This window comes from Pelodiscus sinensis, chromosome 9 (genome assembly GCF_052426305.1).
Source record: "Pelodiscus sinensis isolate ZL-2025 chromosome 9, ASM5242630v1, whole genome shotgun sequence".
In the NCBI taxonomy this organism is placed as follows: domain Eukaryota; kingdom Metazoa; phylum Chordata; order Testudines; family Trionychidae; genus Pelodiscus; species Pelodiscus sinensis.
Window position 1 is genome coordinate 35,406,644 of NC_143060.1, and position 27,248 is coordinate 35,433,891.

The 27,248-nt window shown below is 44.0% G+C and overlaps 1 protein-coding gene and 1 pseudogene across 35 annotated transcripts in view; one reads left to right on the forward strand and one right to left on the reverse strand.

Moving 5' to 3' along the window:
• The window catches only part of ZNF644 (zinc finger protein 644), a 96,790-nt gene that overhangs the window by 36,032 nt on the left and 33,510 nt on the right, over positions 1-27,248 (reverse strand). For 17 of the 35 annotated variants that reach the window (XM_075936475.2, XM_089780513.1, XM_089780514.1 and 14 more), the window contains 3 exons: positions 19,066-19,115; positions 14,165-14,385; positions 11,821-11,967 (listed from right to left, as the gene is read on the reverse strand). The exons of 4 other annotated variants lie outside the window; for them this stretch is intronic. In XM_075936475.2, coding sequence (XP_075792590.1) covers positions 11,821-11,870 — 50 coding nt within the window. In that variant the 5' untranslated portion in view covers positions 11,871-11,967; positions 14,165-14,385; positions 19,066-19,115. Of the gene's footprint in view, positions 1-11,820; positions 12,783-14,164; positions 14,386-17,832; positions 17,920-19,065; positions 19,116-27,248 lie in introns of those variants that run through there. 14 more of the 35 variants (XM_075936480.2, XM_075936478.2, XM_089780521.1 and 11 more) reach the window with 4 other exon arrangements.
• On the forward strand, positions 19,536-23,829 carry LOC149523927 (uncharacterized; annotated as a pseudogene).

Sequence of the window (27,248 nt, forward strand, 5' to 3'; positions counted from 1 at the left end):
CTGAGGCCACGTCCCTACTTGTCGCGCAGGATATCAGTCTTCTGGCATTCTGAGTTAGAGGGTCTAGTAAAGACTCGCTAAACTGAACGCTGAGGGTGGCCCCGGTCAACGCCATTACTCCTCACATTTGCAAGGAGTAAGAGAAGCCGAAGGGATCATTTGCTCCTGCTGACATCCCACTGCGAAGATGGTGTGAAGCTTGGTTTAAGGACACCAACTACATTATTTTGTTCAGCCTTAGGTAAGGTCTAAAGCATTGAACCGGAGACAATGTTAAAGAATTGTGAAAGTCTCCCCCTGCTTTCTTGTCCATTCAAATACTAAGTAGCACTAATTTTAACAAAAATAACATCTTATTGGCAGAAAAGAAATTTTTTTCAGTATTTATAATGAAGATTTGTAAGAATTTTCAGCAACCAACAGTGCCCACTGAAGAAAATAGGAATTCAACACTTCTGAAAAATCTGGCCACTTTATTTAGGTGCCTAATCCTTCTCTTGACATTTTGGTTCAAATAGGGGGTGTAAAGTGCTTTTTCAAAATTCAGCCTCTTTTACATAAAAATGTGGATTTTTAAAAATATTGCTTTTATTTAATTATGAAGCAGTTTCAAATGTTCTATGTCAATGTCACACAAAGAATAAAGATGATTTATTTTCTATGTATCAAAAATGTTTAGTCTATTCAAGGTTTACTTTCTACCTCAACCGACCCCCCCCCCCCACGAAAGATTGATCATTCTTAAATGGTTTGGGGCTGGTTTGTGTTTAAGTTTAGTTCTCATCTCCATCAACTCTGACACTTCCAAAATAAAGTCTTATTCTCTTCACTATATATTTAATAGACTTACAGATTTTTCAGGCCAAAAGAGGCAATCACAATTCAGTACGATCCCTCCTCCCATCTAAACACAGACATTGAATTTCAACCAATTTTTCCTGTATTGAGCACAATAACTTGTGATTGAACTAGAACATATCTCCTAGAAAGACGTTTAGTCTTTATTTAAATATTCCACGGGATAGAGAATTTATCAAGAACCTTAACAATCTGTTGGTTAATCAACCCTTTTTGTACCTTCTTTCCTGTAGGCATTTGTCCAATTTCAACTTCCTGCCACTGGATCTTGTTATGTTTGTCTGCCAAATCCTCTAGTATCAGACATCTTCTTTCCGTGTATGTACTAAGCATGATCAAGTTGTATCAAATATTTTTTCAATATCCTAAATACACCAAGCTCCTTAATCTCCCACTAGAAGGCTTCACAGCCCATGATTCATTTTGGACAATTCTGACTTCAGTCCTTCATAGCTCTTCTTTATTCGTACACTTGATTTATCCTCCAAACCTCTCTTCTGTTCTCCTCTGCCTATGTAAATTCCTTTCCTTCACTTTGGCTGTGTCCAGACTCAGGGGTTTTTTCGAAAAAAGTAGCCTTTTTTCGAAAAAACTTCCCCTGCGTCTAGACTGCAGCCACGTTCTTTCGAAATTAAATCGAAAGAAAAGGAAGTTACTCACTTCGTGCAGTAACGATCGTTCTTCGAGGTGTGTCCCCGTGGGTGCTCCACTTCTGGTGTCGGGCTGGTCCCGGCGCCGCAAATCGGAGCTTTACAGAGCTGTGTGTGTGTGTGGTCGGGCAGCGCGCGTGCACTCTCGTTTCGCGCCTTTCATCTACCGCGCGCTGCCCGGCTCCCGCCAGTTCGTCTCACCGCCTATCTGAAAGACAGAAAGACAAGATTCCGAAGCAGGGAGGAGGGCGGGTCGTGGAGCACCCACGGGGACACACCTCGAAGAACGATCGTTACTGCACGAAGTGAGTAACTTCCTTTTCTTCTTCGGGTAGTCCCCGTGGGTGCTCCACTTCTGGTGACTCCGAAGCAGTAATCTCGGCTAAACGTGTGTTTCGGAATCGGTATTCTGAGCAGCAGGCAACACTGCCAAGGCTACTGCTGAGTCAGAGGCGAAGTGCTGAACAATTGCATAATGTCTTGAGAAGGTAGAATTTGAAGACCAAGTCGCAGCACGGCAGATGTCACGAAGAGGGACACCTTTCACGAAAGCTGTAGACGCAGCAACTGCTCGTGTTGAGTGAGCTCTAGGTTGCGAGGTGAGAGACTTCTTACGAATAGTATAGCACGTCGTAATACAAGAGACAACCAGTTTGGAAATGCGCTGGGCGGATAAGAACTTGCCCCTAGAAGGCCCCGATGTTGAAATGAAGAGGCGGTCTGTCTTACGTAAAGCACGGGTTCTGTCTATATAGAAAGCCAGAGCTCTACGGACATCAAGCGTATGCAGGAGAGCGTCTCGCTGAGATGCATGCGGTTTTGGGTAGAAACATGGCAGAACGATTGGTTCGTTTATGTGAAATTCCGTACAGACTTTAGGTAGAAAGGCTGGATGAGACCTCAGTATCACTGATTCCGGGTTGAAGACTGTATAGGGAGGTGTTGACATTAGTGCGGATAACTCGCTCACCCTGCGTGCTGATGTTATGGCCAGAAGAAAGAGTACCTTCATTGTAAGCATCGGTAGTGGTACCGTGGCCAACGGTTCAAACGGTGGCCTAGTGAGGACATCAAGTACCAGGTCAAGACTCCATGCAGGTGGCGGAGGCCTCCGTGGTGGGTTGAGGTTAGCCAATCCTCTGAGAAATCTAGCCATCATGGGGTGAGAAAAAACTGACTTGCCTTCAACGGGGTAGTGAAAGGCAGCTATCGCCGCTATATGGACCTTAAGTGATGAAATGGCTAGTCCGGTTGCCTGCAGCTGGAGGACATAGTCCAATAATACATGCATCGGCGAAAGCAAGGGATCCAGGAGTTTAGGAGCACACCATCGTACAAATCTGGACCACTTTGACAGGTAAGTTTTCCTGGTGGAATCTCTCCTGCTGTGCAGGAGAACACGCTTCACCTGGTCCGAACAAAGATTCTCGGACTCGCTGAACCATGTACCATCCATGCAGTGAGGTGCAGAGTATCCAGCTTTGGGTGACGCAGGGAGCCTCTCTGTTGTGTCAGCAAGTCCGGTAGGCAAGGTAGTCGGCGCGGTGCTCGTACAGAGAGCTGCCGAAGGGTCGAGTACCATGGCTGCCTGGGCCATGCTGGGGCTATAAGTATCACTCGGGCCCTGTCCATCACAATCTTCTCGAGTACTCTGGGAATGAGTACAACAGGGGGGAATGCATACAAGAGTGATGTGCCCCAGTGAAGGAGGAATGCGTCTCCCAGAGAGTGAGGTCCCACTCCCGCTCTGGAACAGTAAGCTGTGCATTTCGCGTTGGCATGTGTTGCGAAGAGATCTATCACCGGAAACCCCCACTGATGGAAGAGAGTTAAGATGACATCTGTGCGGATCACCCACTCGTGGTCCTGGGGGAAATACCTGCTCAGTGCATCCGCTGTGGTATTGCTCACACCCGGTAAGTATGACGCGACTATAGAGATGTTGTTTCGAATGCACCATTTCCAAAGGCGGATCGCCTCTGCGCAAAGTGAACGGGATCGGGCACCCCCCTGTCTGTTTATGTAGTACATTGCCACTACATTGTCCGTGAGAATTCTGGTGACAGTACCTCTCATGTATACCTTGAAGTGTTTGCAGGCATGAAACACGGCCCGAAGCTCGAGAAGATTGATATGGAGCATCATCTCCATCGTGGACCAACGACCCTGAACTGTTTTTGTGCCCATGTGGGCACCCCAGCCGATGAGAGAAGCGTCTGTGGTTATCTCTCGTGACGGTTGTGGTGCATGGAAGGGGACTCCTGACAGCATGTTCTTGTGATTCGTCCACCATACTAGGGAGTCCTTGACATGTACTGGAAGTACCACAGTCTTGCGGATGCTGTGGTCCATAGGCTTGTAAACCGTGCTTAGCCAATGCTGCAGACACCTGAGGTGTAGCCTTGAATGGCGCACTATGATTGTTGTGGAAGCCATATGTCCCAGAAGCTGTAGACACACGCGTACCGGGAGCATTGGAGCTTGCAAGACTGTTTTTATCAGGTCTTGCATTACTTGAAAACGCTCGAGTGGAAGGTGGACTCTTTCCGACTGGGAGTCGAGACGCGCTCCTATGAAGTTTAAAATCTGTGTTGGTAGTGGGCGTGATTTTTGAGTGTTCACGATAAGGCCGAGGGAGTCGAACAACTCCTGAGTTGCGACTACCATGTGCTGAGCCTCTAACTGGGTGCGTGCCTTGATGAGGCAATCGTCGAGGTAGGGGAAGATAACGACTCCTATCCTTCGAAGATGGGCAGCCACTACCGCTAGTGTCTTGGAGAACACCCTTGGGGCCGAAATGAGGCCGAAAGGCAGGACCCTGTATTGAAAATGATCGTCGCCCACTACGAATCTGAGAAAACGCCTGTGCGCTATGTGAATCGTTACATGGAAATATGCGTCTTGCAAATCCAGGACTGCGAACCAATCTCCTTTGTTTAGTGCTGGCATGATTTTGGCCAGGGTGGTCATTTTGAAGCGCTGCTTTCGGATAAAACGGTTGAGACCCCTCAGATCGAGGATGGGTCTCCACCCGCCGGACTTTTTGGGAACCAGGAAATACCTGGAGTAGAACCCTTTGCCTCGAAATTCGTCGGGTACTCTCTCTATGGCTCCAATCTCGAGTAGGTGAAGAACCTCTTCTCGAAGAGCGGCCCCATGAGACGGGTCCCTGAGAAGGGATGGGGTGGGAGGAGTGGTAGGAGGGATTGATGCGAACGGGATTGTCAGGCCCGATGATATGACCTCTAGGACCCATCGGTCCGAGGTAATGGTGGCCCATTGATGAAGAAATGGCCTCAGGCGGTGGTGGAATAAGGTGGTGGTGGTGATTGCAGGCTTTAGAGTGTTGACCGGTGGAGATATGTTCGCGTCCTCTGCACGGGAGTCAAACCTGCTGCTTCTGGGAAGGCCGAGCAGCAGAGCGGTTCTGTTGTTGACGTTTGCGCTGAGGGCGCTGTCTGAATCTAGGCTGGTCGGATCCACGCTGCTGTTGCTGATGCTGCTGCTGCTGCTTATAGGGGAAAAAATCATATCTCCTCTGGAAGGGGTAGTATCGTCTGCGTTTAAAAGGTGACGTGTACATCCCCAGAGAGCGGAGGGTCATACGAGAGTCCTTGCCAGAATGGAGGATCTCATCGGTAGTAGAAGCAAACAACTTCTGGCAATCAAAGGGTAAATCTTCCACTTTGGAGTTCAACTCCTTAGGGGCTCCCGCTGACAATAGCCAGGAAGCTCTCCTCATCGCAATGCCTGTTGCCATCGCTCGAGCGGCTGTGTCGGCAATGTCCGCGGCTATCTGAAGGGCTGTCCTACATGCGGTGAAACCTTCCTGGACAACCGATCTAAGGAGAGACTTCTTACTGTCAGGGAGGTGCTGCATAAGTTCCGGTAACTTAGAGTAATTATCAAAGTTATGGTTCGATAGCAGAGCAGCATAATTGGCGACCCTCAGTAGCAAGGTTGAGGAGGAGTACACTTTCCGACCAAAGTGGTCCAATTTCTTTGTCTCCCTATCCGGTAGGGAATTCTTAAATTGGGGCATTTTGTTCTTGTGACGAACCGCATCCACTATCAGGGAATTCGGCTGGGGGTGATTGAAAAGAAAATCCAGACCTTTGGATGAGACAAAATACTTCTTATCAATTTTCTTATTAGTGGGCGGTATCGACGTTGGCGTCTGCCAGATATCCTGTGCCACTTCTAAGATGGCTTCATCTACCGGGAGTGCAATCTTTCTCTGTTGTTTAGGGTGCAGATTCTTAAACAACTTATGCTGTTTAGCTTGAGATTCAGTGAGCTGCACTTCCTGGGATTGCGCCACACGTTTAAACAGGTCTTGGAATTCCCTAAGATCGTCCGGTGGTGACTTCTCGCTCATAGACAACGGTTCATCCCTAGAGGGCTGTGGTGAACTGGTATTAGGGGACATATCCGGATCAGCTTCCGAGAGTTGCCCTTCCTCTAGGTCTGACATTCGTGAACAATGCGTGGGGGAACGAGAAGATACAGGGCGTCGTAGCGGAGAACGTTTGGAGATCTCCGAGCGGCCAGAGCGTGGACTAACTGACCTACAGGAACATGGAGACCTGCGATGAGATCGAGAGTGACTGCGATGAGATGATTCAATATAGTCCGGTCTATAACGATGGGTATAGTGCCGGCCAGACCTTGCAGGGGACAAGCGTCTAGAAGATCTAGTGCTGTCATACCTGACGTAATATGCACTTCTAGATGAATGAGTTGGTGATCGTGAGCGTCTCGCAGGAGAAGGAGATCTGGAATATCTCTGGTGTGAACAGCTACGCTCTCTATCGTAATAGTGACGAGATGAGAGACTGCGGTGGTAATAACGCCCATGGTCTCTTGCGTGGTGCGTAGAGGCACAACGGTAAGGGGATGGCTCGTGGTGAGACCTTGGCGAGGTACTCTGAGAGATTCCCTGGGCATTTGATCTTTGTGTTGATGCTGCTGGCTGTGTAGAGCCTGGAGAGTGAAGGGTTAAGGGCTGTGAAGCAGACATCTGAGTATGGGCACGCTGATCCCCTGCCGGTGCTGAGGACAGCTCCCTGTGGGGGGCCGTGGTTAAAAGCCCTTCAGCAGCCGGCACCGATACAACTGGAGCCGCTGCGTCTGTCTCTTTAAGAAGCCCCGGTGCCGGGTGAGGATCCCGAGCAGGGGGCTGACGAGACTCTGAAGTGCCGGCCGGCTTATTCACTGACGGAGCACGGGTTACCCTCGAACGAGAAGTGCCCGGCTTGTCACCTGCGCTTGCCCGCGACTGCGGAGCAGCTGGCAGGGAGTGAGCAGGAGAGGCTTTCCTCTTTTTTGATGAGGACAAAGCCTCAGAAGGAGCCTTCCGCTTATCAGTGGTGGGGTCCGAGGCAGAGGATCCTGAGGCAGTGGAAGGCATGAGAGCCTTATCAAACAGGATCTCCTTCAGGCGACGTTCCCGCTCCTTGCGGGCTCTAGTCGTTAGGCTGGCACAGTGGGAGCACTTCTGGGGGATGTGAGTCTCCCCAAGGCAGCGAATGCAAGCCGAGTGACCATCTGACACCGGCATTGGTTCAGCACAGCCTTCACATTTTTTGAAGCCGGGGGAGCCCGGCATTTTGAATTGTGGGGACTGAACGTTACCGCCGGCTAAGTGCAGCCGCTTGTATGCGTCCCCAGCTTCTCTGAGTTAGTTTCCTTCTGTTTACTTTATCTAAATTTTATTTCCTTTGTCTTTTTTTTTTTTTTTTTTTGGTAACCGGAGCAGGCAACAGAAAAAAACGCCAACACTATATATGTAGCACTGCTCTTACTCGGTTTTTTCTTTCTCTTTTCCTTTTTTTTTTTTTTTTTTTTTTAAACCGCGTCTGCCAACGGGGCTAGACGCGCTATGTATTTTAACATTTAAAAATATGAAATTTCCCCACGGCAAGCAGCCGAAGGGAAGAACGGGGAAATTTGAAGAGAAAGTGGGGAAGCTCCGTCTGCGACCCAAGGCGGATGAGAAGAACTGGCGGGAGCCGGGCAGCGCGCGGTAGATGAAAGGCGCGAAACGAGAGTGCACGCGCGCTGCCCGACCACACACACACACAGCTCTGTAAAGCTCCGATTTGCGGCGCCGGGACCAGCCCGACACCAGAAGTGGAGCACCCACGGGGACTACCCGAAGAAGAACGCGGCTTTTCTTTCGATGGCGGTAAACCTCATTTCACGAGGAAGAACGCCTTCTTTCGAAAGTTCCTCTTTCGAAAGAAGGCGTTCTTGAATGTAAATAGGGCTTCTTCGAAAGAGAGCATCCAGACTCACTGGGTGCTTTCTTTCGAAAAAGCAAGCCGCTTTTTCGAAAGTTCCACGTGCAGTCTAGACGCTCTCTTTCGAAAGAGGCTCTTTCGAAAGTATCTTTCGAAAGAGCCTCTTTCGAAAGAGGCTTGCAGTCTAGACATAGCCTTTGAGATTCTGAAGCATCCTCTTTCTTAATATACCATGTAGTCTGTCTTTCCTCATTATAACCTAGCTCCTTGCATTCACACTTCCAATATTTTTATTTTACTTATGTCTAGAGTAACTGGCAGACAGATCAGTATTGTGGCTACAAGTGACTTTTTATCATTACAATTCAATTTTATTAAGTATTTGCATTTCAAACAAAAATTACATTCTTTTGTTGCTGTCAATTCTTTCCTTCCTGTAAAATTCTCACCCTTTTCAACTTTTTTTAATTAAAACTCTGCATTTTATCAATTCCTAGAAAATTCTAGGTTCACACACACCACTCCTAACATTGGCAATATACAAATGAAGGAATTTTACTAAAAAATTTCCACTGATGCTATCACCAGATGCAGCTGCAGTTAAGCCTCCTGAGCATATTAATCACTCCCCCCCCCCCCCCGTGAACAAAATATTATAGGTGTATGGAGATAACTATTTTATCTTCTCCATTATGCATATGTCACTATGAACATCACACCTATTATGCTGCTCACCACCTTCTTTAGACCTCTTTTAGTATTAGTATTTTCCAGATGTATCTCATTAAATTGCTCTTTTTGGGATTACTCCTCCTCCAGTGTATTAACTTGCATTTTTCTATGTTGCAATTTGACATTTTCTATTAATATTTCTAATATTCATGTTTTCCATTATTACTCAATTTCATGGATTTAAGATCTGTAAATTTCACTATTGTTCTGTGGCTTTTACCTTCCTCTAGGGCAAGACAGCTTGCCTGGACTGCCTTCTGATTTATCATGCTTCAAAGGAGTCTACCCAATGTATTGTTTGGATTTTTGGGGGGTTGAGGAGACAAAGAGGTAGCCATTTCAGCTCCTGTTACAAGGGATGAGAATTCTCCCCACAGGAGGCACCTTTGTAAGGATGCTGCAAAGGGTGTGTCCTCTATCCCTGCAGACCTCAACCCTACAAACACAGTCTTCATGGAACAAGCAATTCTGAAAGCAGTTTTCCCTTAAAGCCAAAAAGTACTGCAATTACACCAGTGTGAGGGGATATCCTTAGGAAAGTAGTCCTTGTCCTGCTGTCTGGAGCCATAGTCTCCAAAATACAAAATAAATTGTGCTCTTTCAATTGAAGTGACTGAATAAAAAGAAATATTATAGATGAACAAGTGATCACAAGACTAAAGATTCCCTTAGTGACTAGCTATATAAACAGAGGCACGCACATTTCTCTAAATGTACAATGTCATCATTTAGCAAAATTAACAAAATTACAGTGTGTTAGAATTCATTAAGTATGCCATTCCCAATACAAGTAAAACATTAAGGTAATCAATAGGTTATTATACAATGAAAAGAATACCAGTTATTAAGCTTTATAGTTAAAATATTGCTCAAAGCCAACACTTAAAAAAAAATCACATCTTTTTAAGTATACATTTTAAATATTCTAACTTCTCCATAAAATGGTCTTTGGGACATAAAAATGAAAAGCTTTTCTGTACGTTAAATAAAAGCCTCTTGCAGATCAGTCTTTCCCTATTTTAAAATAAAATACATACAATTCCCTGTATACTCTCTAATTTTAAAGAGAATTAAAGCCATTTTCCTTTTGAAGCCAAGTACTGCCACCAAGTGGTGGTCAAATTCTTTAACCAACAATTTGTTGGAATAGACCAAAAAAACCAACAACAACAACAAAACAGAGGACTGAAAACTTTTTTTCCCCCAAAACCAGCATGAAAAACTATTAAAACTATTCAATTACCACAGACACAGTGGATTTGTTAAGTGTTTCAGAACTAAACTTTCCTTTCAGTCTCAACTAAAGCTTTTTTTCTAATACTAATTTTAAATACAGTATTGTTTACTGTAGCTTTTAACCAGTATTCAAAGCCATGAACAAACATTTTTTTAAACTCTTATATTTATACTGAAAATTAATAATATGATAGAATAGTTATATCCTGCAAAGGTTAGAGTAAATTTAATTTTAGAACTAGGAATGTGAAAGTTTAAATTGGTAAGAACCGGTTCCAATTAACTGTTAGCTGGTAGGGGCTGGCACAGCTCCCCAATTGCCATGGGCAGCAGGCAGCTTTAGCTTCACTGGGGGGCCTGCTGCGGACCAGTCCAGCATCCGGAGAAGCCTTTGTCTGTGGTGGACCCACGCCACTGTGGACAGGCTGCTCTGGCAGGGGCTGGCATCCAGCAGCCCTGTGGGCAGGGGGCTGCTCCCAGCTAGGTTGAAGTGGTCCCCCACCCAGATCCTGCTTAATTAGTTCAATGTTAGGTTAGCTTAACGTTTAACCAGAATTTTACAACCCTATTTAGAACAGCAGTAACAGTTTGGTGAATTTTGATTTCTGTAAGAATTTACATGTTAAGCTAATGGGACGGACGCTGTCTTCCTCTGATCTGTGCTAAGGATGTTAAGTATCAGGTAATTGACTAATCCAATAGCCAATGCATTTTTGCATCAACTATTCGATTAATCTATAGGGTACCTCCGCCCCTGAAGTTTATCAACAGCCCCTATGGCTGTTACTATACTTCAAAGGCAAAAGCGCCAAAGTCTGGGGTCAGCTGGGGAATCACCAGCTGATCCCCTGCTCCACATAGCGCTGACCCTGGGCTCTGTGCAGCACTGCCACTTTGAAGCACCCCTCTCACTGCCTCCATCTGATAGGAGCAGCAAGGCAGGGGGGAAGCATTTGCTTATTGGACAGTTGACTAGTCCTTCACATCCCTAATCTGTGTAGCCCAACCTGGATATTGTCAAAGTTTAAATAGTAAAAAGGCTTAGAATCCTCTAGCAACTCTAAGGGTACGTCTAGACTACATGCTTCTGTCGCCAGAGGCATGTAGATTAGGCTACCAGACATAGGAAAATGAAGCGGCGATTTAAATAATCGCCGCTTCATTTAAATTTACATGGCTGCCGCGCGATAGTCTGGACAGGTGGGTGTCGATATCAAAGGTATTTGTCGACCACTCAGGTATACCTCATCCCAGGAGGCATACCTGGGTGGTCGACAAATACCTTTGATGTCAACACCCGCGCGTCCAGACTATCGCGCTGAGCCAACAAACAGCTGATCAGCTGTTTGTCAGCTCAGCGCGGCAGCCATGTAAATTTAAATGAAGCAGCGATTATTTAAATCGCCGCTTCCTATTCCTATGTCTGGTAGCCTAATCTACATGCCTCTGCCGACAGAGGCATGTAGTCTAGACGTACCCTAAGAAAGAACAAGATTTTCCTAGAACAATCCAGGCAGGGCTTGCTTACATATAAAGCTAGCACTCAGCCATTACTGAAACTGTTTTAAAAGTATTGTGTTTATATATCATCCTCTCCTGTAACTTGTACATCAAAGTTTTATGGTTCTTTTCAGTAGTTATTATTACATGATTTCTCTTCAAGTTGCTTGATCATGCTGCTGCAATCAACAGGCAGTCACACATAAGGCTTATTCTCACAGTGGTTACAGATTTTTATTGGCAGTATGAAATTGAGTTTTCACAGTGCAAATCATTAATACTCAAAATTCCTAAGAGTTTTTTGTTTACTGAAAAATTAATCAAATAGAATTTAAGTTATTTTATATATTATAGTGCCTAAAGGTCACAACCCTGTTGGTCAGGAAATGGAAGAAATCAGTTCATTTTGATTACTGACCAAAACATCTTAGATTTGTCAAACTTTGACATCAGCTTGTGCATTAGTACAAGAGTACAAATTCTGAAATTCACAGAAAATCAGGAGCATAAAGACAGAGAATTTCCACATCCATAGCATGTTGCCTCAGTATGAACTTAAAGTCCAGCTTCCCTACAGTCAACTTAAGAAATTTTTAACTCACTTTAGCTGACGTTTGTCATGTTTTTGGGATTTTTCAAAGGGACGTTCCATTAAGCTCCAAACGAAAATTCTTTCTTCAGTTCATATTGACACATATCTAGTAACTTGATACTTTCTTTGGTTGATACTGGAGTTATGCCATTTTGCTCTTTGAAAACAGATTTTTCAAAATGAAAAAATACAGCTCTAGTAATGTGGTCCATTAAATATTTTATAGGTAACTTAATATTGTAGGTACAATTTATAAACTTAAAGCACAATGAAGTATAACTGAGGAAACCATCCACCCTATCTCCCCAAAATCCATCTTCTCTAGATTAGCAAGACTTTCTAATCTTCAAAGGAAAATGGCAATGATCAGCACTTTTATTTTCTTCTATGGCTCCTCACACACTACCAGAGGCTATCCTTTCTAGTTTCCTGATGCATCTTTCAAACTTTAAGGGCAAGCCCTCCCTTCTCTACCCAACTCTACTATACTGGTCAGTGATTGACATTTAGGGAAGTTCTTTGCACCTGTCCTGGGGCCTGCGTCTTATGCTCCTAATTCAATAGCTATGCTCTCCAATGATCACATGTATTTTTAAATTATAAACAATAAAAGCCAATTCTAGGCCATGCCAAGGAAATAAAGACTGGGAGCTAAGAATCTGGCTGTTTGGGATGTGGAGAGAGAGGATTCTCTTTTCGAATATTAGCCAACATACTGAATGACAGGAAAGGAACCAAATTTTTTTTTCCAGAATAAGAGAGAGAGCTACCACACGTCCAATGTGCAAATTACAGTAAAAGAAGAATACCAGGCTGTAAAAGTGGAATAGGATACAAAACACATAACACCTAATTTTTCTTTTCATTGCCCAATAGGCATCTGGACTATATTTAGTCTAATGTGAAATTAACTGCATAAATCAGTTTATTTGTAAAACTATTTAAATTCTCTCTCACTCTCTCACACACACACACACACACACACACACACACACACACACACACACAATCTAGTTGGAATCTTCCAGAGGAAACAAAAACACACTTAAAGTTTTTTTTACTGTTCAAGTAAAAGAAAAGTTGGAAATTCAGAATTCTACATCAAATTACAACGATCACGACTTTAGGATACATGAATGCGCAGAACAAAAACTGAAAAAACAAGAAATAGTCTAGTAGCACATTAAAGACTAACAAAACATGTTGATGGTATCATGAGCTTTCGTGGGCAAAACCCACTTCCTCAGATGACTGGAGTATAAGCAGCCCAGATCCAAAAATAAATAAGGGGGAGGGGGAGAGGGGAGTAAGGAAGGAAAAAGGGGAGGTGAGGAGGAAAAAGGAAAGACAGTGAGTAGATAGTTCAAATAGTTATAAGAGGCTGTTAAGAACCATTAGCACCTCCATTGGTTGGTTAGTTGGTTGGTTAAGTCATTAAAAGGTGGAAGATAGTGTATGAGCCATCCTATATCCCGGTTCAGAGCATTTGCATAAGAATTAAACTTGTGAATGAGGTTGAGTTCCAAGCCTTCTCTCCAATCAAAGGCTCATTTAACTGCACATCCACTAATGTGATCTATGCCATCAAATGCCAGCAATGCTCCACTGCAATGTGTACTGGCCAAACTGGACAATCTCAACAGGAAAGAATTAATGGGCACAAACCAGATATCTGACAAGGCAATACAGAAAAACCTGTTGGAGAACACTTTAATCTTCCTGGACTTTCATTCATGGATTTCCAAGTCACCGTTTTGTTTCAGACAAATTCCACAAGCCAAATACACAGAGAAGGATTGGAACTTAACTTCATTCACAAGTTTAATTCTTATGCAAATGGTCTGAACTGGGATATAGAATGGCTCCAACACTTCCACTTTTTAATGACTTAACCAACCAAACAAACAATGGAGGTGCTAATGATTCTTAACAGCCTCTTGTAACTATTTGAACTATCTACTCAATGTTTCCCTTTTTCTTCCTCGCCTCCCCTTTTTCCTTCTCCCCCTCCCCCTCCCCTTATTTATTCTTGGATATGGGCTTATTATACTCTGGTTATCTGAAGTTGTGAGGTTAGCCCACAAATGCTCATGGTACCATCTACATGTTTTGTTAGTCTAGTATCACCTTAAAGACTATTTCTAGTTTTCAGTTTTTCATGTTACAGATTAACTTGACTACCACTCTGAAGCTTCAGAACAAAAACTCTTCACCAAGTCCATCCTCTGCTTTCCAGTAAATATATCTTGCAATTTGACAAATATACCAAACTAAGTAATTTATGTGTCATAATTATACACTGCATTAGGTAAGCCAAATCCGAGAGACAGATCTAGAAAACAATGGTTACTTACCTTTAACAGCAATGGCTCTTTAAGATGTCTTATCCATATTTGATTCCACCTCTGGTGCACACAAATTATGTGCACAAGAGCCAATTTTTTTTTTTTGACTAGCCGTGTCTCCTGGAGTCCCACCAGTTTTACAGATGTCCTCACAGTCGCTCCTCAACTCCTTCAAGGCTCCCCATGAGTATTCACTCCCATGGAGCCACCTGCTCCCTGCAATGCTGCCTCTTCACCAGAGGCAGCATGGGTAAAGAAGTGGGGAAGATATGACCCAACTATTTCTCATTTCCTTTAAGGATACAGAATTCTGTGGCTATGAGGCATGAAAGCAGGGAAGGTAGACAGTTTGTGGAACTCTATGTAGACACAGGCACTCAATAGGCAGTGAGCCACTACATAAACTGGCCCTGACCCACAATAACCAATAAGGAGCATGACTGCGGAGCTCTGTCTGTACAGCAAAGGATCCTTCACAGAGACCCATGCCAGTCCCAAGAACATACCTTCAGATCTTGTGTGTTTGGTTTTGGGATTTTTGCAGTCTCATTCATCTGCCACTAAACCATGGTACTCATCACACCCCTCCTCTCCATGCTATCACCCATCCTCATCCTCTTGCCTCTTCCCTACCCCTCCCACTGGCTCCATCTTCCTTTCCTAGTTATCTTAACCAGGGATGTCAGCATGTAGTCAATTACATGATTATAATGTAATTATATCAACTGCATGCAACTCCCCCTTTGGTGACTCTGATACAGAAGCAACAATGGGGCGGGGGTGGAGTGGGAGCTGGTGCCCATGGGGAGCCAGCTTTCAAGCCGGATCCTGAAGAGCCACCTGCCCCCCCTTCTGCCTTCCAGAGATGCAGCAGTGCGGGGGGGGGGAGGGGTTGATGTGTGAAGAGCCCACCTGTCCCCTTCCAACTGTCCCCCCCACGCTGCTGCCTCTATGGGAGGTGGGGGGGAAGCAGGCAGCTCTTCAGAGAGCCGGCATGTGCAGGGAGCCAAATTAAAAGCTGCTGGGGAGTCAGCTTAAAAGCCAGTTACCCACGAACACCAGTTCCTGCAGAACTGCCTCTCTCTCCCACCCTGCCACCTGTGCTGATAGATACACAGCAGTGTGGAGGGTTAGTGGGGCTGGCAGGAGCTAGTACACATGGGAAGGAGGTTTCAAGCCAGCTCCCCAGGCGGATTGGCTCTCATGGAGCCACCTGACCCCTGCAATGCTGCCTCTTCATAAGAGACAGCGGAGGTGGGGAGGGAGAGAAGGCAGGAGCCGGTGCTCGCAGGGAGCCAGCTTAAAAGCCAGCTCCCCCAGAGCACTGACTCCTGCCTGCCATCCCTGTGTGTAAATGTGTAGCCACTAGAATTTCCAGCAGTTACACGTTTACACAAATAAACAATAGTTAACATCCCTAATGTTGACCCCTCTACAATACTGCCTACACATCTATCCCTGCTCTTTTCTTCTCCAACCCCAACCTGCTCCCCTCCTCCTGCCTGCACAAATCTAGGTCTCTCATACAAATCCTCATCATCTTTGGTGACATTTGCCCCAACTCTGACCTTCCCTCCACTCCTCATCTCCACCCGTCTTGCATTACCATCCCCAACCTCACACCTGCCCCCTTCCTCCTCTTGCTGTGATTTCTAAAAAGAAGAGTCATTCAGGATCTCTTCCTCTGTCACTCGTTCTAGCTCCTGGCTCTCTCAGACCTCATTCCCTTTGTCTGCCTCTGCCTCTGTAGATGCCCTGATATGGAGGCCCATCCTTCTTTCACATACTCTCAGACCATGGTAAGGGTGGTAGGATTCTCTTCTTCTGATCCTGATGCCATTTTCAGCAACTTTTATCCCTTTCCAACTTCTTCCTTCTTTTGACCAAAACTATCTGTCTCCTCTTCTCTCCCCCTCATGTTGCTGCCAGCTGCCATCAATTTAACTCCTTCACATCAGTCTTCTCCTCTGATTTCAACTCCTAGCTCTCTCTTCTTTTCCTCTCAGACTCCCACATTCATATATAGTGACTCCAACTTCTGTATTGACAACACATCCCACTGGGACCTACTCACGTCTTTATTCTGACCTCTTCATTTGGCCTGCAGCCCTAATTTACTCTTCCTTTCACCAAAAGGACCACTTACTTGTCATGCCTCCAGGCAGTGGTCTCTCTGTTGCTGAATTCTCCCTCCCTAACAATCATCTATTCTCTTTCAGCACACCCAACAGCTTCCATGCCTTTTCTTCTCCTGCCCCGCCTTTCTGAATAATTGCCTACAAACACAAATTCAACTCTATTATGAGGTTTCATGAATCTACCTTTTGCAGACCTGTCTCCTTCCACCCAAACTAAAACCCCAGGCCCTATCTCTGATATCTCCCCATGGATGGCTAGCCATCAGTCCTAACTAAACATGGCTAAAATGATTTGTCACCGTTCTGTCTTTGTCACTGTGGACAACAGCACCTTCCTGCCTGCCACTCAGCCCCATAATGTGGGTATCATCTTCAACGGAGGCCTCTCTCCAAGTCCTCACATCCAGGCTGTGTCTAAATATTGGAAATTCTTTCTGCATAACATCTGTAAGATATAGCCTTTTGCGCCCATCCAAACAGCTAGAACGATTGCTCAGTCTCTTGTCATCTCAATTATTACATGTTTTCTGAGGCCTTGAAAAGTACAGTTTTACCCTACTCTGATCCATTCAGAGTGCTACTGCAAAGATCATTCTCTAAGCCCATTACTTTGGTCATGTCACCCCCTCTTTGAATCCTTCCACTGATTTCTCCCTTTTTCTTTTGCATCAAACATTAGCTACTTTTCTTTGCTTTCTAGACCTTTTACAGCCTACCCCTAAACTGCCCACTATCTTACTCATCACAACAACCACCACTTCACACTTGGGAAAGAGCTCTCTGTAAATGTCATTATCCTCCTTCAAATACCTGCTTTTGTCACAAGACATACAAAATACTTGACAATACTTAAACTGCCAGTATGCTGAAAACTCTATCACACTGACCAATATTGTTTCATTGTTTCCTTTTAATTCCATCTATATCTGTTTACTGTCTTATTGCCTCGATAGTAACTATAGAAGCTATTTGTTCAGTGCTTATACAAAACCTAGAACAATGGAATCTGGGTCTGTGAATGGGGCTTCTGAATACTATGGTAACACAAATTAATAATAATCTCACAGAACCACAGTTACTGAATGCAATAAAACATTCTTTCATCTTTGAGTGACTGTTCATATGGATCCATTTCTGTTAAAGTAGTGATCTCAGTTACAGTTGGGTGCTAGGAGTCTTATTTCAAAAAGGATCGTCAGATAGCTCTACCAATGTGGACATGTGATCCTGAGGTCTCAGCTAAGAAGCAGTTCTAGTAAATGTGTGGACTGATACCCACACAACCACCATACACATTTCTGAAATAGGGATGCTGTTTGGAGAAGTCACAGAAGCGGCGTGAGACCAAATAAAATGGGTTCTAATTTGCATGGAGGGATAGAATTTAGCAATCTTGTAACATGATTTAATTCAGATGGATGCTCCTATAGACAGCTTTTGATTAGTTATGTCTTGACATGTAATCTCATCTGCAGAGACTTGACTCTTGTTTGGCCCAGCAGTAATCTTCAGTTAAAAAAAAAAAAAAAAAGAGTCAACCTGCTTGTATGCTGCATTTTACCATGAGATTTCCCACTTGCTGCATAGCCAGATCAGGTTCACTCTGAAGCAGCATTTCATTCCAGCCTGTTTCAAAAAACAAATGGTCCTGGTCATGCCCTTGGTAAAAAAAAGCTTATCTAACACAAGTCTTGGCCAAACTCCTACTGCTCAACTCCACTGCCTTAGACTCACTTGTTTAGTCCTTTAATTCATATCAGGCTATCAGTCAGTTTCAAAAGCCAAAGCAGCACTCAAGCAAGAAATTAATGCTAGTGAGAACACCTTTGACTGCAAACTCCTGAACAGCTAAAAATGTAGAAAGGAATGCCCAGTGATAACCAAAAGACATTTAAAAAAATCTGACTACATGAATTATTTGTTCTTCAATGTTAAATTTGCTTAATACACTTTAATAGGAAATAGAAGAAAAACAGAGGTTTTCTGACTGCAGAAACAGTTGGAAGTCCTCCACAAACAGAATGTCAAGCAATAAAGAGAAGACTAGAATTCAGTTTCAGTTAGAATTTCCTTGATCTGAAAACATTGTGAATTGTTCCTTTTTGGCAATGCTGCAGTGAAAAAAAAAATCTCCTAGAGAATATATATTTTGCAGTTGTCTGAGAATGCCCATGTAATACTCTGAAGAATATCAATGTTTTATAGTAATAATGTCTTTACTAGCTTGTCAGTCAATCTCATGCCATCTGATACAGTTCCTGAGGACAGCAAAGCCAAAGAATATAGATAAACGTCATATCCTCTGGCACTCCATGTTGTAAAATGTTAAACATTCTTGTGGCCATTCACATATTGTACATAACAGTTAAGATAGCTATGAACTGAATTAAATCTGAAATACAAATCTAAATAATACTTCAGTGGCACAGAAAACTACAATTTTCAGCCTTTCATAATCATGTGGTTCAATTTGCAGAACTGTTTTGGGCTTTCTGCAGCTAGCAGAAGTGCAAGTTACTTTCTTGGTGATGGATCTTTGTAGACAGATTTGTCATCATAATGTTACACGCACACAAACACAAATAAAAAAACAGCATAAGAATTTCATTTTTAGATATCAGGAAGAGAAAATATAAAGTATTACAAACAAGTAAATATTCACTCTACTTCATTCCAATTTCTGTAAACCAGTGTTACTAGTTATTTATAAATAGTATTAACAGATGAAAAGATCTGCCACATCCCATGTTTATAAGCTGGCATTCTACTTACCTTTGTCTGTTTTATTTGTATCAAGCTAGGAGGTCTGACTTAAAGCAAACCTGGAAAATAAGAAATAAAAAACTATGTTAATCTTAGAGCTATTATCCTGCTCCCAGCTCAGGATGCTATATCCATTTGGTGAGATAAGTGAAGCACTAATTGAGGCATTGATACACATGTAAATATTTTATCTTGCCTCAAGTTTTAAAGATCAAAACTCAAAGTCACTTTCCTTTTCACATGCACAGATATTAATATAAGAGGGTGACAATTGTTATGATTAAAGGAGTGGGAAGACACCATGAGTATCTACAGACCTGATATAGTAACAAAAGGGTTCACAAATTATTTCTTGGGTGAACTTATTGAGTGAGCGGAGCAGGAGAATCATTAAAAAAAATTAGGGAAAACCCCTTGATAACATCTTCAAAGCTTGCTAAGCTATTGCCTTTGATTGCAACAAGCAGCTAAGTGAAAGAATGAGTTCATACCTGGACATAAATGGAAAATGGGATGATATGCAACTTGGATTTTCCAAAGGTAGATTCATGTCAAACTAAATTGATATCTTTCTTGGATAAGACCTGATTTTTGTAGACAAAAATGAAGCAGATCTAATCCAGGGGTGGGCAATAATTTTTTATGGGGGCTACTCCCAAGATTTTGGAAAGTGGTTGAGGGCCGCACTCTTCTGTGGTATTAATGGAGGAGGTGCAGGGTCAGAGGTGGAGGTTGGATGCAGAAGGGAGCATGGGGTAAAGGATTGGGATGCAGGAGGGAGAATGGAGTCTGGGAGGGAGTTTGGGTGAAGGGGGTAGTTGTGACCTCAAGTAGGGAACTGGGGTGCAGGATTTTGGGATGTGACCTAGGATAGGAGGGGATTGTGATCTCGGGCAGGAGACTGGGGTGCCAGACCTAGAAGGAGGCATAGGTGCATGTGGAGTAGCAGGGCAGGAGCGTGGGGTAGAGGGTTGGGGAAGGGAGGGGCTGAGGTGCTAGAGGCAGGCTTCTCGCAAGGAGCCTTACCAGCCTGCTTGCCTGCAGAGCTTAAAATGTTTCTGCCTGCTCGGCCATGTGCTCGAATGAGCAAGCAGTAGGGTTGTGCTTTGTGGCTGCCAGTTATTCAAACAGGCAGCTCCCATTGGCCATTGTCTGCCCAGAAACGAGCCAATGGGATCGTGCTGGGGGTGGGAGCAGTGACTGAAACTTCCCTCCTCCCCTCCAGACTCAAAGAGAAAGCGCCCCACAGATGCATCTCTGAGCAGTGTGTAGGGCAAGCAGGAGAACCTGGTTGGGGCTGGTGGCTTGGATCCAGTCCACGGGCTGTATTTTGCCCAGGCCTGATCTAATCTATCTGGACTTCAGTAAAGCATTTGATACTGGGGATGTTAAAAAGCAGTTAGGTAACCGTGTAATCACTGAAAATCTTAGCAGTTACATGCTGCGGGCTCAGCAGTATAAAGCTTCTGCTGCAGAGTCTACAGAGCAGCCGGCTCTGTGGGAGCAAGACCAGTAACCAGTGTGTGTGGGGAGCTGGCTCCCGGGGGCACTCTCAGGGAAGCCAACGCACACCAGAGCAGGGCTTTGGAGCGGAGCCCAGAGCTGGAGTGCAGAGCAGTGGAGCTGCAGGTTTTTGCCCGGAGCTGAAGCGAAGCCAGAGCACAGAAAATCTTGACTGCTCCACTGCTCCAGTTTTTTTCCCCCTCATTTTCAATCCAAAATGAATGATTTTTTTAGCAAGAAAGTCCTAAAGGTGCCAAAAAGTTTCAAATTGGATAACAACTGATATTAACATCTACTTTACCACTTTATGTAATATGTCAGTTATTCTCACTTCGGCCAAAATCAAGATTTAACGTACAGATACAAAATTACAAAGTTTTTTGGAGATATGTTTTATTAAAGAATCAGATAATTATTAGACATCCGGCAACACTGCAGACTGCTCTCACCTTTGTGCCAAGGATAGGCGAGTACGTACTCGTGTAGATTAGTTAGATAGTTAGATTAGTATGTGTTTATTTTCAACCTTGTAACATGTAGGCTCGTTACTTCCCAACAATTAATGTTGTAGAACAGCGACAGCACGTACTAACACTATGGCACATACCAAATTTCATTGCTATATCTATATTAAAGCATTTTTGAGATATTAATTAAAAACTTGGAAAATATTTCGAATATTTTTATGCAAAATTTCATAAGAAAAACTAACTTGCAATTTATAAATAAAAATGTATATTATTATGTATATTAAAAATACTTCTTACTTCATTAAAACTGCAAGAAACAAGTTAAAATATACTTTAATAATAATTTTGTGTAAAAAGAAAATGTGATTATTTTTGTCCAGAAAATCCAAAATAAATTCAAAGTACCTTAAGTGGTTAAGATATCACAAGCAGGTAAATTATAAAAAAATGTAATGCTTTTGTTCATTGCTTTTTGAAGATCATCACAAGAAACATCTGGATGCGGTAGCAGCAAAAGATGATTTGGCCATGGCTTCAACAAAAAAATCAAATCTGCCCCCCATGACTGATAGCCGATTTACAGAAAAGGATCTCAACAACATCTTTACTTTTGAATTTGAAAAGCCCAAATTTGGGCTTTTGGGAAAATCAAAGAAGAAATTGGCAATGTGCAAGGTGGAAAAGGAAGTGAATGGCGAGCTCAAACCATGCAGCTTCAAGACAAGTGAAGCTAGTGCCGTAAAAAGTTTCAACCTTTGGTGGCATATAAAACGTAACCCCTCTGAAAACTATGCAGCTCTGGTTACAAAAAAGGACCAGGAAGATGAGGCAAAAGAGAAAGCTGACGCGGCTAAATGACGTTCATCTGGCTCTTTGAAAACTCCTGGAGAAAAGATTTTTTGCAGAGCTTCATCTGAAAAGAAACCCAAAATTGAACAAACAAAACTTGACACACATTTGAAGTCCTCAAAAGTTACAGTTATCATGGATGCCAATACTTTCCCTTAAGGGATGATGGAAATGGTTTGCTTGAGTTCAACACCGCTCACTACCTTCAGGCTAAAGAACAAAGGATTCCAAAAAATTGCAGGTGAAATGGGTCGGCAGCTTGGTGTTTCGATGGAGCACGATGCGGTTCACCATTTAGTTGTCAGCACAGCTGAGTCTGGTCATGAAGAGCTCAAGAAAGTTTTGGAGCAAAAATTGTGCTACCTGAAAATAGATGCAGCAACCCATGGAAACAAATTTCCTTGCAATCAAAGCTTAGTACTACAAAGAAGGAAAAGATAAAGCTGTGGTAAAAACCTTGGACATAATCGACACTGAAGGGCATCAATTCTTCCTACGTGAAAAGTCAAGTAAAAGCTATTTTAGAAAAATTTGGCATCAATGAAATGCAAGTGCTGAGCATCTGCGTAGACAATGCAGCAAACGTGACATGTGCTGTCAAAAATTTCAGCGAGGACAATGAAACCATTTCCACCTCTGAGAACAGGGATGTGGACAGAACTGAAGCTATTTTGCCTGATGAAGGAATTAAAGGAATGGATTAAATCGAACTCAACATGGATGCTGCTGCGCAATGGGTTAATGACCCTAGCCTCATACTTCCAACATGGCTTCATGAGGATGACTCAAAAGTACAACTGATGAGGTGTGGTATTCACATTTCAGTTGGCAATCTGGGATGGACTGAAGAAAGAACATGTGAAGAAATATCTAGCAAAAATTCAACAAGTCGTTGTCAAACTACGAACCCCAAGTATTCAAAGTGTTCTGCTTGATCTACATGGGGTAACTCAATCATTGGATACCATGACTCGCTGGGGTTCAACATTTGCGATGAATGATCGGCTTCTCCTTTTTCAATCTTACTGTGAACAAGTGGCTGCTGCTGGAACAAGAGAACTCAAGTTAACAAAAGCTGAATGGGACAAAGTGAAGAACCTGTGAGACCTCTTGGCAAAGCCAAACCAAACAACCGTGAATCTTCAAGCTGTCAATGTAACCCCGGGAGTTTTAATGAAAGAATGGCGAAAACTCAAAATTCTTGCAAGAAAATGGTGGACAAATTGCAGAAGGAATTCTATTCTCCATGCAGAAACGTGAAGAGAAGCTTTTTGACAATATTCATTTCCTTGCTGGAGTTTATGTTGACTCAAGGTATCGGATTCTTCTTACCTCAAGGGAAATACCAAAGGCAAAGGAAGGGCTCCTTGATATTGCTCGACGACTCGAAAAACAAAATATATTGCTACATTTGAACTCGGTTAAAGAAAACGAAACACAACAAGAGGAGTCATAAACAATCGAATTTGCAGTTTTGGAAAGTTCACATCCTTCAGAAATAGCAGGCTGTTCTCAAACTTCTGTCTCCACTCTGAACTTGTTCGAACGTCCATCCGAGATGTCTTCAACCATCACAGGGAAATGGAGATAATTCAAGCACCAATTCTACAGAAGATGACGACTTTGAAAAGGAATTGGATAAACAAGACAGACGCCAGAGAGTTTCTGCGATTCTTAATTGTAATGAAGCATTATTCAAGAGAAACTTTCCGGAAGATTGAGAGGCGATGGAGTCTACTGGTTGGCTAAAAATTAAGACTGTTTTTGAGGCCATTCACAGCTACTCACACTGCATTCACGCTACCTGTAGAATTGCTTTGAGCATGCCAACAACTCAAGCTAGTGTACAGCAACTGTTTTCGGCTTTAAAGTTAATTTTAAATGATCTGCGGCAGGCTTGAAAGACGACTTGATTGCTGCAATAATTTTTGACAGATTGACTTATGAATGATTCTAGTTAGTATCATTGTTGACGACATTTAAATTATTTTAAAACTCTGAATAAAAATGTTTTCAAAATTACAGTATGCACTTTTTTATTTAGTTAAAAATTAATTTGACTCGGAGCACGGAGCGGAGTTGGAGCGGGGCTGGAGCAGTCACTATTGGTGCCGGAGCGGAGCAATTCAAAAAGAGCCAGCTTTTTGAGACGGCTCCTGGTGTGTACTGGCTCTTGCCTGCAGCCCTGCTCTCAAGGAGCCAGCTGCCACCCCGTGCTGATACAGAGGCGACAGTGTTACACAGCAGCTGGCTCCCCAGGAGCGGGACTGGGAGCCAGCATGTAACCATTATGGTAACCAATGAGCTCATGCTTAGAGTTAACCGTTTAAACCATTATTCTATTATATCCCTATTTGATACCGAACCACCTGGGATATAATTAGTTAAATTGGAGGAGATGATTAGTACAAGAATTCCAAGAATTTTAAAATAGGAAATGAGCTGGCTAAAGTGGAAAATAAAAGTTGTGCCTAAAGGAGAATACTGAGCTGGAGGATGGTTTCTAGTGGAGTTCCTCAAGGTCAGTTTTGGGAGTGATCTTAACCTTTTGTAATAACATCATTAATAAAAAACAGGAACCTGTAAATGGAATTTGCTGATAACAGGATTGGGAGGCACTGTCAAGATAGGAGGAGGACCAGAATGTAATAGAAGAAGAACTTGGATAACCTAGAATACCGAAGTATTAGAAAAGTTATGAAGTTTAAAATACAAAGTGCAAAGGCATGCACTGGAACTATCACGAGAATCTACTATGTATTTTAGACAGTCTGCATGCTTGTTCAAGAACTCCTCCAAACAGTAAGGGCTAGGACCACCAAATTTGGTATACAGCTTCCTCTTATCATAACTTAAAGCAGTATAAGGGTTTGGTTGTGCCCAGAAAATGGGATGTGCGTGGAATGGGGTTGCTTCTCATAAAATCAAACAGAAGAGAGACAGAACCACCAAGCAGGTGAAAGGGACTGTCTGGGGGTGCACTCCTCTATATGGAACTGTCCTACCCCTGAGCCTCTTACCTCCAGGCGCCTATTAGGGAGGGTGAAGCCCCTCATCCAGATTTGTAAGGGGATGCTGATGGTTGTTCCCCTTTGTCACTGTCAGGGAGTACAGGGAAAGAGCAGTTTGCTGCATTCCTGACTCTCACTGGGGAGTGCAGTGGGTAGATGAGCTGTGCACCTTTCTCTTACTCCCTGAGGCTACATCTAGACTGTAAGCCTCTTTGGAAAGAGGCTTTTCCAGAAAATACTTTTGAAAAAGCAAGTCACTTTTTCAAAGAAGAGCACCCAGGCAGTCTGGATGCTCCGAAAAAGCACAGTTTGCATTACATAGCACCTTTTTTCAAAAGAGCACTTTCGAAAAAAGGAATTATTACGCGTAAAATGAGGTTTTCCTCAGTTGAAAAAACTGCCGCATTCTTTTGATTTACTTTCGAAAGAACACGGCAGCAGTCTAGATGTAGGGGAAGTTTTTTTTGAAAAAAGGCCACTTTTTTTCCCCTAAAAAACCCTGTAGTCGAGACACACCCTAATAGAGACAAGAAGGGGAAGAGCAAGCAGCCCTGTTACAAATCTCAGGGAGGCCCTTTTGGCTCCCTGCATGTCTCTATACACACACACACAAGCTGCTGCCCTGGGCCCTCCTCATCTCTCAATAGAGATGTTAAATCCCAATTAATCAGTTAAATATTAAGTTAGTCTAACATTTAACCAGTCAATCGACTAAGCAGGACGCCAGGCTACTCCAACATGGCTGGCTGCTGGCTCCCAGCCCCATAAAGGGCTGGCTGTCAGTATGGAGCAGGCTGTGGGCAGGGGGCTGCTTCCGAGTAACCAGATAACTGGGTACTCATTCACATCCCTGCCCCCAAACCTACTCTTGCACCCTCACATAAACCAACCCCCTGGCCTAAGCCCCACTTTACCTTCCAACCCAGACTCCTGCACCCTGCACACACCAGGCCATTGCCCTGAGCCGCTCCTCACACTCAACCCTGATACTTGCACCTCACACCCGCAGCCGAGCCTCCCACATCCCCCAAGCCCAACTGCCTGCCCTGAGCCCCTCCTCACCTCCCTGACTCGTGCAAACCCCCATGCCCTTTGTCCTGAGCCTCCCCACATCCCCAAGTCCCTGCCCTGACTCCTGTACCCCCAAACTCCAACCCCCTGCACTCCACCCCACACTTAAATTTCTTACAGGCACTGTTGTATCACAACCCACTCCCCCATCCTCAGATGACAGTACCTGTAAAAAATTTAAGTTACTTTCACCCCTGGACTGAACCATGATGAGCAAAAAGATGAATCTGCAATAGGGCTGCTTCTCAATAACCTTATAGAAAAGAGGTAAAAATGGAGAAATTTGGAGTCGTGTTCTGTTTTGGCACAGCTATATGAATGCTTAAGGTTTGAAAACTATAAGACAATATTATTGCAAACTACATTGATTATAGCCCTTTTTTGTTATAACACAGCAAATAATAAGATTTCATAGGGATGAACAAAAAATACACTTGATGGAATTCCCATTTAAAAAAATTACTAAAAAACAATTACATGTTAACATTTTAAACAATTTTGAAATCTGAAATGCGGTACAGTAAACTTCCGATAATCCGGCACCTTTGGGACCCAGGGGGTGCCGGATTATCAGATATGCCGGACTATCGGAAGGGGGGGCTATGAGGGGTCTGGGGTGGGGGGGATGCCCCCCCTTCCGATAGTCCAGCTCTGCCCCAGGTGTCTCCGATTCAGCCGCTGCTGAAACTGACCAGCAGCGCCTGAATCGGAGACACCTGGGGCAGAGCAGCTGGAGTGCTGCCGGGTTGGTCGGGGTAACGCCGACCCTTGGAGCGGCGAGACCAACCAGGCAGCACCCCAGCTGCTCTTGGGGACGCCTGGGGCAGAGCAGCTGGGGTGCTGCTGGGTTGGTCCCGCAGCGCTGCTCCTTGGCGCTACTGGATCAACCTGGCAGCACCCTAGCTGCTCTGCCTCAGGCGTCCCCAAGTCAGACGTTGCTGATACTGATCAGCAGCTGACTCCAGGAAGCCCGCTTCCTGGAGTCAGCTCTTGGTCAATTTCAGCAGCGGCTGACTTGGGGACACCTGGGGCAGAGCAGCTGGGGTGCTGCCGGGTTGATCCAGTAGCGCCGAGCAGCGGCGGTGCGGGACCGACCCAGCAGCACCCCAGCTGCTCTGCCCCAGGCGTCCCCAAGTCAGCTGCTGCTGAAATTGACCAAGAGCTGACTCCAGGAAGCCTGAGGCAGAGCAGCTCTGCCTCAGGCTTCCTGGAATCAGCCGCTGGTCAATTTCAGCAGCAGCTCAATCAGGACGATCCCTGGCTGGTGTGGAAAAAGTCAATAAGGAAG